This window comes from Dicentrarchus labrax, unplaced genomic scaffold (assembly GCF_905237075.1).
Source record: "Dicentrarchus labrax unplaced genomic scaffold, dlabrax2021, whole genome shotgun sequence".
In the NCBI taxonomy this organism is placed as follows: Eukaryota; Metazoa; Chordata; class Actinopteri; family Moronidae; genus Dicentrarchus; species Dicentrarchus labrax.
Window position 1 is genome coordinate 28,350,415 of NW_026136706.1, and position 16,384 is coordinate 28,366,798.

Consider the following 16,384-nt stretch of genomic DNA (forward strand, 5'->3'; position numbering starts at 1 on the left):
GCCTTCAGTTACCAAGCTCCTCTCCTGTGGAACCAGCTTCCAGTTGTGGTTCGGGAGGCAGACACCCTCTCAACGTTTAAGAGTAAGCTGGTGGTGCCTGCTGCCATGGTCCTGCTTTACCCCCACTGCTAATATTACTGATATTATTGTTATTATTATTACTATTATTACAGTTACTGTTATTACGATTATCATTACTATCATCATCGTCCCCTATTGTTGTGGCTTTTCTCGTCGTCGTCATCATCATCTTCATCAGTCACTTCTATTAGTTTAGCAGTTGATTTAGATATTTAAATTCAATTTGGCACTTTTTGGCACACAGATCATTAAATTATCATTCATAATTTCATGATCTATTATGGTTGCATTTTAGATTTAAAAACTAGTTGAGCTCAAGTATCTTCATTTGGGGGCTTTTCCAAGCAAATATTGATATATGTGATTGATTGAGATTAAATCAGCAAATATTTCCCCTTAAAGTCTCCATGCCACCCTCTGGACACCCTGTGAATATTTCTCTAGATCTGACCCTGATGAGAGTAAAGAGAGAAGTTTATGCCCTTGACAAGACACCTAACTCTCTTTCCTTGGCAACTACACCTAGAGCAGCAGCGCCACCCCAAGGCGGAATAGAAACAGTGTTAACAAATGAGAAATTAACTAGATCACTTGGTATAACTCCTGTGTAGATAAGACCAGGGGGAAGGAGACAGAGGAAATGAAGAAGAGTGTCTTCAGGTTGAAAGAGTGAGACTAAAGCTACAAATTCCATTTGTGAGGAACAGCAGTTTGCACATTTGAATACATTGCTTAATATGCATTTAAAAATAAAATCAAACTGTGAAAAGGAGGATTGCATATATGTGTCTTAAACTGCTCACATAATAATAAAGTACGGAAATGCCCTGCTGTCAACATGCACCACAATATTTCGTGTAGAAATACACAAGAATTCCACAACTTCTTAGCCTCTTTACAGATTCTGAAGTCATACAAACATAAGTATTTAATTTTGCATGCATGGTAAGTCAGGAAGTACAAAGATACAAATATAGAATGTGTGAGAACACCACCACTCCCACAAACAAGTAAGCAGTTCTGAAGAGCGGTTCCATATCTCATTTAATAAGAAGAAGTAAGGTACAGACAAGCTTCGTATAGAGGCAGCTGTTACATACAGCTTTTAATAAACTCATCAGAGCTCCTGTCAGAGGTATGTATAACATGAACATGAACTGATCTGTGTGTACGGCAAATTTGGATGCATACTCTCATTTTCCATCTTAATTATCATGACTTCAGTGAAATAATAATATCCTTTTTATGGTGTTGACCTAACAATTTATTAAGATGAATATAAGATGTTGAAGCATTGTTGTTAAAATATCATAAAATCATACATACATTTTCAACCTAAGGAAATTGGTTCTAATGCTGAAAACATATGATTAACAATGGCAGTTCCATCTAACTTCAGTAAAGGCACTACATGGTCAAAAGTATGTGGACTAAACCCATACATGTGTAACTTTTGAGAGCAGTCCTCAAAAAAATCACATGATTAATGACATGTGTGCTCAGACATGAACAGCCAATCAGATTTACCCAACATCTGCCATATTATTCCTCCTGTAAAGAAAATCCTATTTATAGTATATAAAGATATAGATTGGGATGAAGTAAAAAGATCTTGGATGAAGTGGTCAAACTAGTGCAAAGAGGCAATTCTGCAGGTGTATGTATATATGGAGCAATTTGTGGTTCTTGTGCTTTTCATAATATTGAAAATAATATTTATAAAAATGATACAGAAATTTGAAAAAAACAACTGATGACAGGAAGTCGCCTGAATGCTGTGGCACAGTTGCTTAATCTTAAAGATTTTTTAAAGGAGCACCAGCCTGATAACATGAACATAGTTAGTTAAAGTATCCTACTTGTAGCCAATGTTTTGGGCACATAAAATAAGTAAACTCAAATATATCAGCATCAATGTGAAATGTAATACTTGATTTCAAAATATGCTGCTGAGGACATACAGGAAATGATGAAGATACTCACACAGTGTCCCAGCTTCACACTAATTGTATACAGTATGAACTATATGCTAACTGTGTATAGACCTTCCAATTAGGGGACAACCCGCTAAAATCCTTAAACAGTAATCTCCAGTTTTCCTGCTGGACACAAGATGTCTCCTACTTCACTGTAAAGTTCATTCTCAGTGGATGTGCACTGGTGGATTCAAGTTTCTACATCACACTGTACAAGTTGATACTGGACCAGGACTGACTTCCTGACTATTTGTGATGTCACAAATCCTGCTGGTAGGCCCCGCCCCTTAAAATCAGATTTTCAATGAGCACAGAGAAACTTTCCACTTTCAGCAGATGAATGTGAAAACATCCTTCTAGTGTCAAACTCTGCACAGACAGCATTCAGACAGCACACTGTAGGAACAAGGAGAAACACTTTCTGACTGGAGGGGACTAAAATTACTGAATGAGTGTTTTTGAGTTGTTCTGTGGGAACTTACATGCAGGCTTTCACACTGCAGGCCCAAGTGCCCAAATCTTTGTTTGATTACAGTGGGTACGGAAAGTATTCAGACCCCTTTAAAATTTTCACTCTTTGTTTCATTGCAGCCATTTGCTAAAATCAAAAAAGTTCATTTTATTTCTCATTAATGTACACTCAGCACCCCATCTTGACAGAAAAAAACAGAAATGTAGAAATATTTGCAAATTTATTAAAAAAGAAAAACTGAAATATCACATGGTCATAAGTATTCAGACCCTTTGCTGTGACACTCATATTTAACTCACATGCTGTCCATTTCTTCTAATCCTCCTTGAGATGGTCCTGCTCCTTCATTGGAGTCCAGCTGTGTTTAATTAAACTGATTGGACTTGTTTAGGAAAGGCACACACCTGTCTATATAAGACCTTACAGCTCACAGTGCATGTCAGAGCAAATGAGAATCATGAGGTCGAAGGAACTGCCCAAGGAGCTCAGAGACAGAATTGTGGCAAGGCACAGATCTGACCAAGGTTACAAAAGAATTTCTGCAGCACTCAAGGTTCCTAAGAGCACAGTGGCCTCCATAATCCTTAAATGGAAGAAGTTTGGGACGACCAGAACTCTTCCTAGACCTGGCCGTCCAGCCAAACTGAGCAATTGTGGGAGAAGAGCCTTGGTGAGAGAGGTAGAAGAACCCAAAGATCACTGTGGCTGAGCTCCAGAGATGCAGTAGGGAGATGGGAGAAAGTTCCACAAAGTCAACTATCACTGCAGCCCTGCACCAGTCGGGGCTTTATGGCAGAGTGGCCCGACGGAAGCCTCTCCTCAGTGCAAGACATATGAAAGCCCGCATAGAGTTTGCCAAAAAACACATGAAGGACTCCCAGACTATGAGAAATAAAATTCTCTGGTCTGATGAGACCAAGATTGAACTTTTTGGCGTTAATTCTAAGCGGTATGTGTGGAGAAAACAAGGCACTGCTCATCACCTGCCCAATACAATCCCAACAGTGAAACATGGTGGTGGCAGCATCAGGCTATGGGGATGTTTTTCAGCTGCAGGGACAGGACGACTGGTTGCAATTGAAGGAAAGATGAATGCGGCCAAGTACAGAGATATCCTGGAAGAAAACCTCTTCCAGAGTGCTCAGGACCTCAGACTGGGCCGAAGGTTCACCTTCCAACAAGACAATAACCCTAAGCACACAGCTAAAATAACAAAGGAGTGGCTTCAGAACAACTCTGTGACCATTCTTGACTGGCCCAGCCAGAGCCCTGACCTAAACCCAATTGAGCATCTCTGGAGAGATCTGAAAATGGCTGTCCACCAACGTTCACCATCCAACCTGACAGAACTGGAGAGGATCTGCAAGGAAGAATGGCAGAGGATCCCCAAATCCAGGTGTGAAAAACTTGTTGCATCATTCCCAAGAAGACTCATGGCTGTACTAGCTCAAAAGGGTGCTTCTACTCAATACTGAGCAAAGGGTCTGAATACTTATGACCATGTGATATTTCAGTTTTTCTTTTTTAATAAATTTGCAAACATTTCTACATTTGTTTTTTTCTGTCAAGATGGGGTGCTGAGTGTACATTAATGAGAAATAAAATGAACTTTTTTGATTTTAGCAAATGGCTGCAATGAAACAAAGAGTGAAAAATTTAAAGGGGTCTGAATACTTTCCGTACCCACTGTATATGTGACTAAGATCAGTTTTTTTTGTCATGACATTGTGAACGTCACAAATCACATCTGATCTTTTCTATTCTGATTTAGGCCACTTTCATTTGTGGTCAGACACATCAAGACACAATCAATTGCAATGCCACCTCAGTGTGAACAGAAATAGCAGAATTAATGTAATATTTACTCTAATATTTACATAACTCTAGATTGACACTTGTCACATAGCTCACTCCATGACTGTGATCTGTTCACAATGGAATCAGACATGGGCCATGTTCAAAAAATAATGTGAACAACTAAACAAAAAAACATCTGCACTAAGGATTGCAGTGAATGTGTTTCTCTGTCCTCTCTCACTTGTACATCACTTTTGTGTTCTTACAGATCAAATGGACGATACAGCGTACACTTTTCCACCAGATAACATTTCCTTCTCCTCCTCTGTTCTCTCCCTCTGCCCCACCGCTGCCACACTCTTCTTCCTCCCCTCTGTCTACACACTCCACTTCCTCACAGCTCTCCCAGGCAACATGCTGTCTTTGTGGGTGTTCCTCCGGTGCATCTCCACCATCTCTTCCACCCACATTTATCTGTCCCACCTGAGTATCTCCAATCTGATGCTGTGCCTCACCACCCCCTTCCTTGCAGCCTACTTTGCCTGGGGCTCAGTCTGGACACTGAGTGGCATCCTGTGTCAACTGGTCCTGCACGGTATCACTCCAGTGCTCCACATTAACATCTACATAAGCCTCATGATGCTCACTTGCGTGGCCCTCAGTCGCTTTGCAGCCCTCATCCAAAACACCCATGCCTCCAGGCCGAGCGCCTTCAAAACGCTACTGCCACAGAGCTTCTTCACCTCTCTCAGAAGGTCGTCCTTTGCCAGCAGGGTGTGTGCCACAGTGTGGGTGCTGGCGGTAGGTGGTATCGTGCCAGTGACAGTTTACTACTCAGTGAACGAAGCTTTGAGCGCCAACGCTTCAGCAGCCAGCAGGGACCGAGAGGCTGAGAAAGGAGGACGTGTAGAGGTGTGCTACAACCCTACGGTGGAAATAGGGGGCAAACTGTCTGCAGCTTTGGTTGTGCCTGTTATAACGCTGTTCTTTGTGTTTTACCTGCTGCTGCTGCTTTCCTACATGACAGTGTTGAGACATATAGGACGCTCACGTCGCAGCACAAACGTCACCACTTCCCAGAGCTTGCTGGGTAGGACATTCCGAAAAATCGTGGTCATCCAGGTGGATATAAGTTATACGATACTCTAAATAAAACCTTTAAAGATGCATTTTTTTGTATCTGTAATGGGCTTGGGATGATATGAAAGTCTTTTTTTTAACCTTCTCCTTACAGGTTGTTCTTTCAGTTTGTTTGCTGCCATACCACATCTTCAAACCCATTTTCATTTCTCTGGCACATGATGAACGTCAGCTGACATATTCACCTGGTCCCAACCACTGTCACCCACTCTCCACCTTGATCGAGGTGACAACATTTTACCTGAATGCCAAAAAAGATTGTTCTTTACTACTTTACTGATTTGTAGCAGCTTGTGTGGCAACATAGGGCAATGGTGACAAGTTTATTTTCCTCTTCCTCTAGCTCAAGAACTGCCTGTTGCTTCTGGCTGCACTGAGAGGTTCAACTGATCCCTTGATGTATTTCCTATTAGACAAGACCTTCCGTCATGAAACCTTCAGACTTTTACGTTGCAACCACAACAAACCAAGCAGGCAGAAGTGTTGGTCAGTTAGGGGAAGTACCAGTCAGAAGGCTGCAGAATTGGGGGATGGTAATGTGCCTACTGCCACTGTGAACATAAGTCATGAAAGTGTTTTGTAGCTGGCAATCTGTTCTTGTGAAAGAAGCCTGATGTTTAAAGCTCATAATCCTGGGAGTCTAGTGGTAAAGACGCATTCTAGCCAGGGACGAAAAATCTTTTTTTTTTGTGTTTTGTATGCTTTCCGTAGTTTGTCCTTTATACCTGTAAAATACTTTTAATGCGACAAGATCTACGGGAAGAAACATGATATAATTTTCAAGTATACATGCAGAGGTTTGTAGAGCAACCACCATGTGCAACAGAAGCCTATTAATATTTGATATCCATGTGTTATAAACCTTGTTCAGTAATTGTGTGTAAATTATTGATGAAGGCTTCCCAAGTGTGTACTGTACTGGTGTTTGTGCAGAAGGTGTGTGAGCCTGTATTGGGAGAGTTTTCAAGGCGACAATGGGCATCATGCAGAAGCGATATATGAACAAATGTTCTTAGGTTTGTTCATATGCATTTTAGTGACCAATAAAAAAAAACATTCAACTGTCTTTCCAAGGAAACATAAGTTTTAAATAAAAAGCTGCAGGAATATCATATAATCAAAGTTACATTATTATGTTTTACATTAATTATCCGAACCTCAAAATTATGATCAACCTGTATTAAGAGTGTTTATCTAATTCTGTTATAACTGTATAACTGTAACTATAGATGCTTGGCTTCTTGATCACATGGTAGTCACGTTAGTCTGCATTGTAACTGTTACTTGAGTGTACTTGTTTGGACAAACTATCTGTAAATAGGCAACATTAAAATATGTTGAATACCATTTCTAGTTCTAATTTTTGCAAGAAAAAAATGAACTAAGTCACACTTGCTTCCCCCAATTAACGTAACCTGTGGTAGATTAATTGAAGACATTTTTTCGCTTATTTGCTGAAACCAATTCCTCACTGAATGATCGCCACTGTTTTCCTTATAATTCTCCCAATTTTTCAGCTTCATAACAGATGCCAGAGGCCTGTAAACCTTGTGTATTTGGTGCATATATAGGTGTGTGTGCCTGTGAGAGTGTATGCATGCTTTCATTCGTTTCTGTGAGAAAGACAGGAGTCTCCCTAGAGTTGGCATTAGTTCCAGTGGTTGTCTATTATTGTTAAAGGCACAGTGACAGATTATTGCTTCTGTTTGTTCAAGCAAAATGCTCTCAGACATGAAAGTTCATTGCTACCGGCACTCTTAGGAGTGTGTGAGGCTAGTGCCAGCTGACAAACAGCACTTTTAAAAGTTATCAGTTTATCAATAAAAGGTTCTTCAGACAGTGTGTGTAAGGAGTTCCTTATTTATCTTGTCATGTCACAGTCGTTCAGATGCACAACTCACAAGAGTGCAGAAGGATATCCTGTAGGGCTGTAACGGCTCTGAAACCGAGACTGAAATCGCGACACAAAAGTCCACGGTCTCGTGTCGCGGACCCGAGAGACAGAACCACGACACACCCTCTCCCTGGACTGTTGAGCTCTCGTTAAGACAGTGTAACTGTGGCGGTGGCCCGTGGGGTCAGGGGCGCCGTATAGGGGGGAAAAGTTAGGACAATTCCAAGGGCCCATGACTGACAGGGGCCCCAAAAAATAGGTAAAAACTGTTATAAAATGATTAAACCATCATCATTCAGTATATATATTTTAAAGATAATAATAAAACTAATGATCTCTTTGTTTTTACTTGTTTTTGGCAGTAAAAGTTAAATATCCCCATTGACCAAAAAGTAAACATCCATATTGACCGACCACCCCTCTGTATCTGCATGAAATGGTTTGGTCCTGCCTTATCAACGGTGTTTAGTTGCAGTCAGTAGATGAGCCAGAACTACAGTGATCACAATGTTAACTAGTCAATCAAAATCTGGTTTTCAAAAAAGGAAAGAGAGAAAAGAGAGAGAGGAAAGACAAAGGAAAGGATGTCAATCTGTAACCCAGTGTTTCACCAAGAAAGGAGCCTATAGTCTGTGAGTGGTATTAACCTGTTGGCTTAATGTCCATAGTGAAATAAGATATCCAGCTACAGACTAGTGTTAGTCTACATTTAATCACCATTTAATCAGTTCAGGGAAACGTTTAGCAACATATTCATATTAAATCATTGTCCCTGCCCCTTTTAGCAGACTTAACAACAGATGAGTCAGCAGCACCCCAGTCTCCCCATCACTGTACCCCTCCCTGTCCCAGTGAAGAAGCTGAGCAACATTGTGTTCAATGACAGGCCAGTTAGCATCATTGCAGGGAGTCTGTGGGGATTTCTCTGTCTCTCTTGCTCTTTTTACCATTACAAAAAAGAAAATGAAATATTTATTAATGACAGAAATTCAACAAATTAATAACAATTCTTTTCTCACATAATGATCATTATGAAATAAAATAAAAAAACAACAACCTACTGTCTGTACTGGATGCTGGACAGTTGGAAACAGTGAGTAGTTTACCTGAGCCTGCATGATACAGACAATATTAAAATAATCCAGTTTGATACGTTCATTTAGATTGAATTATGGAATGACATCTATAGATACAGACTTTATTATAATAATAATAATTAATAATAATAATTAATTAATTTCGTTAAGAGAATTTTCCATTTTGAAATTTTATAATTAAAATACATTGAGACTGTAAAAGATGGCCTTTAGCACTTTTTTTATGGTTCCTTTTAATCTTGCATCAAATAGTGAACTGCATACTGTATGCAGACTTGCATGCATGTACAAATCACCAGCAGTAAATATTGTGCTAGTACTAGTATTGAACTACAAGAAGCAAGACAGTTGCAAGCCTTTAATTAGAGTTATGTAAAGCTTTTGATAGGACAGTTGAAGGTCCTAGAGATGTGGTGACAACAGCTGCGCAGAGGGGGCCCAATTAGATTTTTTTGTCATGGGGCCCAAAATTCCTGGTGGCGCCCCTGCGTGGGGTGGTAGCGGTGTACGCCTAAATCGTATTTGTATTGACATCAGGTTATTCTGGGTCATTTCCCACCTTATTTTAGTGTTTATTTACTACTTTAATCTGCTCCCTTTCTCTTCTCCCCACACTCACACACAGCACACACACCTAGCTTGGACCTCTGGTCACTCACGGCAAACACTCCCGCTTGCTCTGCCTCTTTCTGTCTCTCTCTCCCTGTATGTCTCTGCTGACTTTCTCCATCTGCAGTACATTTCATAAACTCACCCGTGATTCAGTTTTCAAGTGCGCCGCATGTGGGTCTAAACCGAAACTAATGTTAGTGAGTGACATCTGCAGTGGTGCGTTCACTGACGCTCCGTAATGTAAGATTTTATCAGATAACATCTCTCCCTGTTCCTCTGCAAAATGGGGAAACGGGGAAAACCGCGGTATGAACCGAACCGTGGCTCAAAAATCGAGGTCTGAACCGAACCGTGGATTTGGTGAATCGTTACACCCCTAATATACTGTATGATCTAAAATGCGATAGCAAGCTCTAATCAACAAACCTAAGGCTGCAATGTACAAATTTAGTAAGAACTTAGTGCTACACTTCTTGTTTCTCACATTTTGCAGATTTAACATATTATTTAGATTAATTTTATTCAAGTCAAGTGACATGTTAAAAAATGTAATTTAATGTGATGATCTGTTATGCCCTAAAGTTAGACTGAGTGGCTAAAGTTCAATGAAAAATCATAAGATTTGTCAATTGTGATTTCTAATGCCACCTTTAGACATTTCTATACAATGCTTTACTAATGTGCCACAATAATGTTTCTGAGTTCAAATATCTTTATTTGGGGGCTTCTCCAAGTAAATACTCACATATGTGATTGATTGTGATTAAATCAGCATGTATTTCTGCCACGGTGCAGTGTGTAACATTCAGGAGGATCTATTGGCAGAAATGGAATATAATATTCATAGGTATGTTTTCATTAGTGTTTATACACCTGAATTTAGGAGTAGTCGTGTTTGTGTTTCCCTAGAATGAGCTGTTTTTATCTACAGATTCTGCGCGTCGCCGTCTATGGAGTCCACCATGTTGAACTGCCATGTTTCTACAGTAGCCCAGAATGGAAAAACTAAAACACTGGTTCGAGACAAGGCCTTTTGTGTTTTGTATGCTTTCCGTAGTTTGTCCTTTATGCCTGTAAGGGCAGGGTAAAGTGAGGGATCTGCAACTACACCACTGGATGCCACTAAATCCTACACGCCGGACCTTTAGAGTATCCATGACTCCCTGAATATTTCTCTGGAAAATGTGAATGTATAGAATGAAGATAAAACTAATAATTAATATATAACCTGTAATGGTTCTCTAATTACAGAAGAACTAGAGGAATTTCTTCTTTGATATTTACACTGAGAGCATGTAGTCTGTTACAGTGCTTTTACATTTATGCTGCCACTCTCATGCACACTGTATAGGTATTATTATAATACGTGAGAGTGATTTAATGCTGTATTCTCCTGAGATGGGAATCATCACTGAAACCACTTGGTTGACTCCAACAGAAGCGTGTTAAGGCACTGTTAAGGCATTTACTTCAGCAGAAGTCTATGCTATTTATGCTAGTTTATGAAACACTATTTATGACCATATCTTTACTGCCAACTACCTCATGTGGGCAGCTGAGGTGCAGAGGCAGAGCGGGTCGTCCCCTAATAGGAAAGGTATTGGTTTGATCCCCGGCTCATCCTGCCACATGTCGAAGTATCCTTGAGCAAGATACTGAACCCCAAATTGCTCCCGATGCTTTGCATCGGTGTGTGAATGTGTATGAATGCGTTAGTTTCTGTTTGATGGCCTTTGCCATCACTGAGTGAATGTGTGTGAATGGGTGAATGTGGCATGGAGTGTAAAATCTCTTTGAGTGGTCGGAAGACTAGAAAGACGCTATACAAGTACAGGTCCATTTACCATACATCACAAAGAGCTCTGAGTGGACCGCAGTCATTTTACCTAGTAAAAACAGCTGACATTCAGGTATTCAGTGGGGAAATTAGACTTCTCTCCATCCATCTTCCTGGTAGCTATTCATATGTAGAATGCAGAATTTGCTCTGCAGTCAGGCTGGATAAAGCTAAGAGGAGGGACTAACATGTAAGCACACAGAAAATTTCATTAAATTCCATCTGCATGTCTGACTCAAACTGGCCACCTGTAGGTGATGGTCAGGCTTCAGTGACTACAAAAGAGGGGAAATTTATTTAGCTCGTCCCAAATTAGCTAAATAAGATCAGATGCTGCATGTTTTCTGCTACTCACCCTAGAACATTGGTTGAAGATTGGACATTTTTGAAGTTTTAAGAGTACATCCAAGACTTGAGGGAGGCTGTAAGTAAGGAAATGGTAGTTAAAAAGTCTGAATAAGTTATTAAAGACATTTTCGGTAAAACGGAGTCAAACACAGATCAGATTAATATAGCACCTCCACTTAATTAAAGTATTAAGTAAATGGACCTGTACTTGTATAGCACCTTTCTAGTCTTCTGACCACTTAAAGCGCTTTTACACTACATGACACATTCACCCTTTCACACACATTCATACAGTGATGGCAAAGGCCATCAAACAGAAACTAACTCATTCATAAACATTCATATCGCCAACCTTCTGATTAGTGGACGATCCGCTCTACCTCCTGAGCCACAGCCACCTACAGCCCTTAATTCTGCTATCTCTCTCCCAGCAGAATGCATCAGAGACCTGCAAAAGACTTTTGGGGGCGTGGCCTCAACACCAACCAGATAGTGTTTTTCCACCAAAAAGCTCTGGTTCTTGAGATCTATGGTTGACAGACTGACCACAGCAGTGTAGCATGAACAGTGGGCTGGTAGTCAGAGATAACCAGCAGCTACTGTCAGACTTTCCATGTCCATGCTGGAAACACAGAAACCATTGGTGTCTCCCAGATGAGTGGTGTTCCCTTATCTTATTACCACCCACCTAGAGCCGAAGGATCTGTCCTAGGTTTCTGCCTTTTAACAGGCAGTTTTTCCTTGCCCTTGTCGCCAAGGTCTTGCTCATGGTGGTACTGTTGGGTCTCTGTAATTAATGTTTTAAAGAGTTCGGTCTAGACCTACTCTATTTGAAAAGTGTCCTGAGATAACTTCTGTTATGAATTGGCGCTATACAAATAAAATTGAATTGAATTATCAGAATTAAATTTCTTAAATTGTAATACTGCAACAGGCTGGCACACAAGCACAACTTTTTAGCGTGAAGAGACACCTCTTATATGACAAGCAGAAGCGCCATTAGAAGATATGAATGCTGATGTTTGTGCAAATGTTTCCGTCTTTCTGCAGAGACACTATAGAATTCACTGAGGTAAAGCCTGCTGCTGCTTCCGTTCGGAGCCTCTGACAGGAGATCTCTTCACCTCAGTATACCTGGAGAAGAAAGAAATACTATTGCTTTAAGGTAAGGTATATGTCTGCACCAGTGTGGCTCTCTATTCGTTTATGTTTACATCAAAAGTTTTGCCATGTTTATGGATTCCTCGGATCGCTCAACTCGTCAGGATCTGTGCTTTTTAGATCAAACATTCAGCAACCCTTCAACTTCAAAACACTGTGCCGCAGCGCAAACACTGGATGTGTGAACAGAAAAAAGTTCCCCTTCACACTGTGCACTGGCTTTCAGCGCTCAAACTTGTGCATTCAGTTTGCATTTGCATGCATGGTGTCTGTAGCAATGAGAGGGCCAAAGGCAAACACACAGGTCACAAGAAATAAACACACAAACACAAACAAACACGGCAGTGGAGGTCTGTAGTGAGGTGAGCAGGAAGATAAATACTGAGAATCATGGTGATTTATGAACATCAGGATTTTAATGAATTCAGTGACTTTCATGCATGGAAAGATGTGGCACACAAGCTGATCCATATTCAACAAGGACAGCTTTGTTGTTAATGCACTGCATGTGTATGTGTGTCTGCGCTGTTCTGTGTGTCCCCTTGTGTGTCCCTTGTAAAGGGCATAAATCTTGGCCAGTACATCTGATAAGCTGGAGACAGAAGCTCACACAGTCACTGTTAAATGGCGATAATGGAAGGGAACGCCACCCAGGGCCAATGTCAAAGCTGCATTTGTATTTCACTGATCAAACACACATTTTTATTTTCACAAATATTCCTGTTCATCACATATACATTCCTACAGTTGCAGAAAGTAACTTTTATAAAAATAACTTTCTCTCATATTTGTTTAAACTTTCACTATATCCTGACAGTAGTACACAAGACAGATAATCTGTGAAATAATCAGGTTCCTCTGGCTCCTCCAAGTACTCCTAATGGTACTTGCAAGAATCCACTGGGCCTGGATGAAAACAACCAATCAGAGCCTTTTTCACCATGACTTGACACATGAATCTTTGTCACAGCCTCAAAAAATGTAATTATTTTTGGAGAAAAATAATAACTTTGGCTCTCAGTGTTTGCCATTATGGTAGCACTAATTATTATAGTACTACTTATTTTTCAGGGCTCGTCTGTGTCTTCCTGTGTTGTATGTCATGTTTTATTATATGTATTTATCTTATGCGCAACCAGAAAGTGCTCCGACTCCGGTTATTTTGTTGTAGATGAAACTCCCGATGCACAGCCAACAACAGTCAGGTGCTGGTAGGTCACAGGGCCACGTAGTCAAAAATCTAAATTAACCACCATGTACTGGAATGACTTTAATGTGATTTATTAGGAGTGAACAAGGCGTTCTGCCCAGTGACCGAACGTGAAGACGCTAGACATGAAACGCCTTGTTCACTCATGTGTGCGGTGGTTAATTTTCTTAATTAATCTTCAGCTCTGGGATCAGCTGGTCATGTTATTGTTGTAAGTCATGGTGACTGCCAGGGCATGGGTGTATGTTGGTATTTGTATTTTATTATGGGTTTCTGCCTAGTGGAGATTACATATTCCATTTCAGTTCTGCTATGACCAGGGATAGGACGATATATGATATTATTGCAGATCATAATTAAAAACACATCCACATTGTGGTGAATTTGTATGAGTGACCTGAAAAAGCTGTCTAGCTTGCTAGCATTCAGTCTTGATTTCCTGATACATTTTTGAATTGTCACAATTGACAGCCAAAATCCTAAGCCTGTCACCTCAGTTGAAGGCTTGGCTTGCCCGTTGTATCCCCCACAAAAAAGTCAAATCAGATATGTGGAAATATGGATTCAAAATTAGAGAATGACGATGCCTATCTAAGGTGTCCTTTCTGTTATTCAATACAAATATGTGTTTCCTAACTAAATGTAAGGTGAAGTCATTCCAGCAAGATAACTGTGACATTAAATAAATGACACACAGCAAAGGGCCACAAGTTGGATTCGAACCTATGGCTGCTGCAGCACGACTTAAAACTCGCTCAAGCGGGCGACCCAATGGATTTTAAGAGGTTTTATACATCGAAATAATTTCTATAAAATCCAGACCAGGCCTCTATTGGAGACCTGCGTTTATTTATCAAAACGTGTAGCCACACCAGGCTTTTAAATGAGACCTGCGACTATTAAGGACCCTGCTTTTAATTAAATAAATATCATAAATGTGCGACGACTATTGGCTTTACTTAGTAAAAATGGGGATTATAAACAGGATAAGAGTGTCGCAACAACACTATGGTCTCAGTCAAACTACAACTAATCTTACAGTTAACCATTCATTATCATGACCTCTACAGAATGCTGTCAGTGGGTGGAAATTACACCACTATTTTATCTTTAAAGCAGAAAAGGGAACAACATCACAGTACAGTGCAAGTTCTGCCTTCCAGCTGTGACAATGCCCTGTAATTTGTCTTTAAAATGACACAGTAGTAGACAGATTGTTCAATTCAATTCAATTCAATTTTCAAAAGTCAATCATTCAAAGTTATCTCAGGACACTTTTCAAGTAGAGCAGGTCTAGACCGAACTCCTTATAACATTATTTACAGAGACCCAACAGTACCACCATGAGCAAGACCTTGGCGACAAGGGCAAGGAAAAACTGCCTGTTAAAAGACAGAAACCTAGAACAGACCCTTCGTCTCTAGGTGGGTGGACGTCTGCCTCGACCAGTTGGGGTGAGAGAGAGAGAGAGAGAGAGAGAGAGAGACAGACAGACAGACGCACAGCAACAACAGTATTGGCAATGGCAATCTAGCAGGACCATGGCAGGAGGCTCCACCTGGATCGACAAGAACCTGTGAGATTGTTGATGCTTTTATAAGGTTACATTGTTCTGTTGTCTTATAGAATATGTAATAGTCATCTTATTCATTTTTGATCTTATTGAGGTCATCCAAAAGTAACAAAAAGTAACTCAATTATGTTACTTTAATATTGTGATACTTAGATTAGGTTACTGCCTACATTTGTTAACAGGTAATTAGTAATGGTATTGGATTACATTTTAAAGTAAGAAATGCTTCATCATAGGATAAAGGCGATCACACAGAACAACTTTGTATTGATTGGCAGTTTGCCCACTTGTGAAGAATATGGTGAAGGATGACTCATCTGACTACTGTTTCCACATCTCTGTGGACCAGAGTGGTTTCTGCACCAGTGAACTCTCAAATGTACATTCCTCTTTGTAATGTGGGGTTTATGCATTGCAACTGAAATATTCCTCTTACAAAATCGGAATCAAGTGGGCCTGCTCAGCATTTTACACCTGCCACAGAGCATGACTGGATGTTAATTAACTGCAAGCCGAGCTGCTGCTAACGTTAGCTCAGCTTGTTTCTCTGATAACTTAAGATCCAGACGTCCAATGACTACAATTCTTCATCCCGTTCAAATCTAGAGTTAAAAAGCACCAAGATCTAAACAGTGGATGGTAAAAATGTGGCTTCAGACTGGATAAACAGTCAATGTATGACAGCTTCTGACAGACAACCACAACGCTGACGCAGGCACAAAGGGGATATGACGCCATCGATAGGCGACCGGTGAAACGCAGCGTTACCTGAATAAAATGACAGATTTCTCTGAGTTTGAACATTGTTGGAAACATTTGGGATAATGGAAGTACATAACTCAACTAGATATATAGAACATAGAGCTAGAGTTTATAGACAGTTTTATGTGAAAATGATACATATTATATCTCTGAGTTATGAACAATAACCAGCATCACTGTATATGTTGCATGAGTCTTCATCAAGCTAGTATAGCTGCAGTAACCAGGTGTAAACTAGTTAACATCTATTTAATCCAATATCTATGGTGGAAGTGGTGGTTCCAGGTCATATGACCTCCTCATAAATGTATCCAATTGACTGACTGACTTGAATATGTATTTTTTTTTACCACAAAAGGAAACCAGCCATCAAAGTACTTCTCAGTGGCTTGACCGATGCACACTCAGGCAGATATATGGCACC

The 16,384-nt window shown here is 40.3% G+C and overlaps 2 protein-coding genes across 15 annotated transcripts in view; one reads left to right on the forward strand and one right to left on the reverse strand.

Moving 5' to 3' along the window:
• The window catches only part of caska (calcium/calmodulin-dependent serine protein kinase a), a 164,783-nt gene that overhangs the window by 64,843 nt on the left and 83,556 nt on the right, over positions 1–16,384 (reverse strand). The window lies entirely within an intron of this gene.
• On the forward strand, positions 1,110–7,308 carry LOC127365322 (probable G-protein coupled receptor 82). The gene is made up of 4 exons (XM_051403312.1): positions 1,110–1,216; positions 4,595–5,448; positions 5,561–5,692; positions 5,810–7,308. The coding sequence occupies exons 2-4, from the start codon at positions 4,600–4,602 to the stop codon at positions 6,047–6,049; spliced, it is 1,221 nt and encodes a 406-aa protein (XP_051259272.1). The 5' UTR covers positions 1,110–1,216; positions 4,595–4,599; the 3' UTR covers positions 6,050–7,308.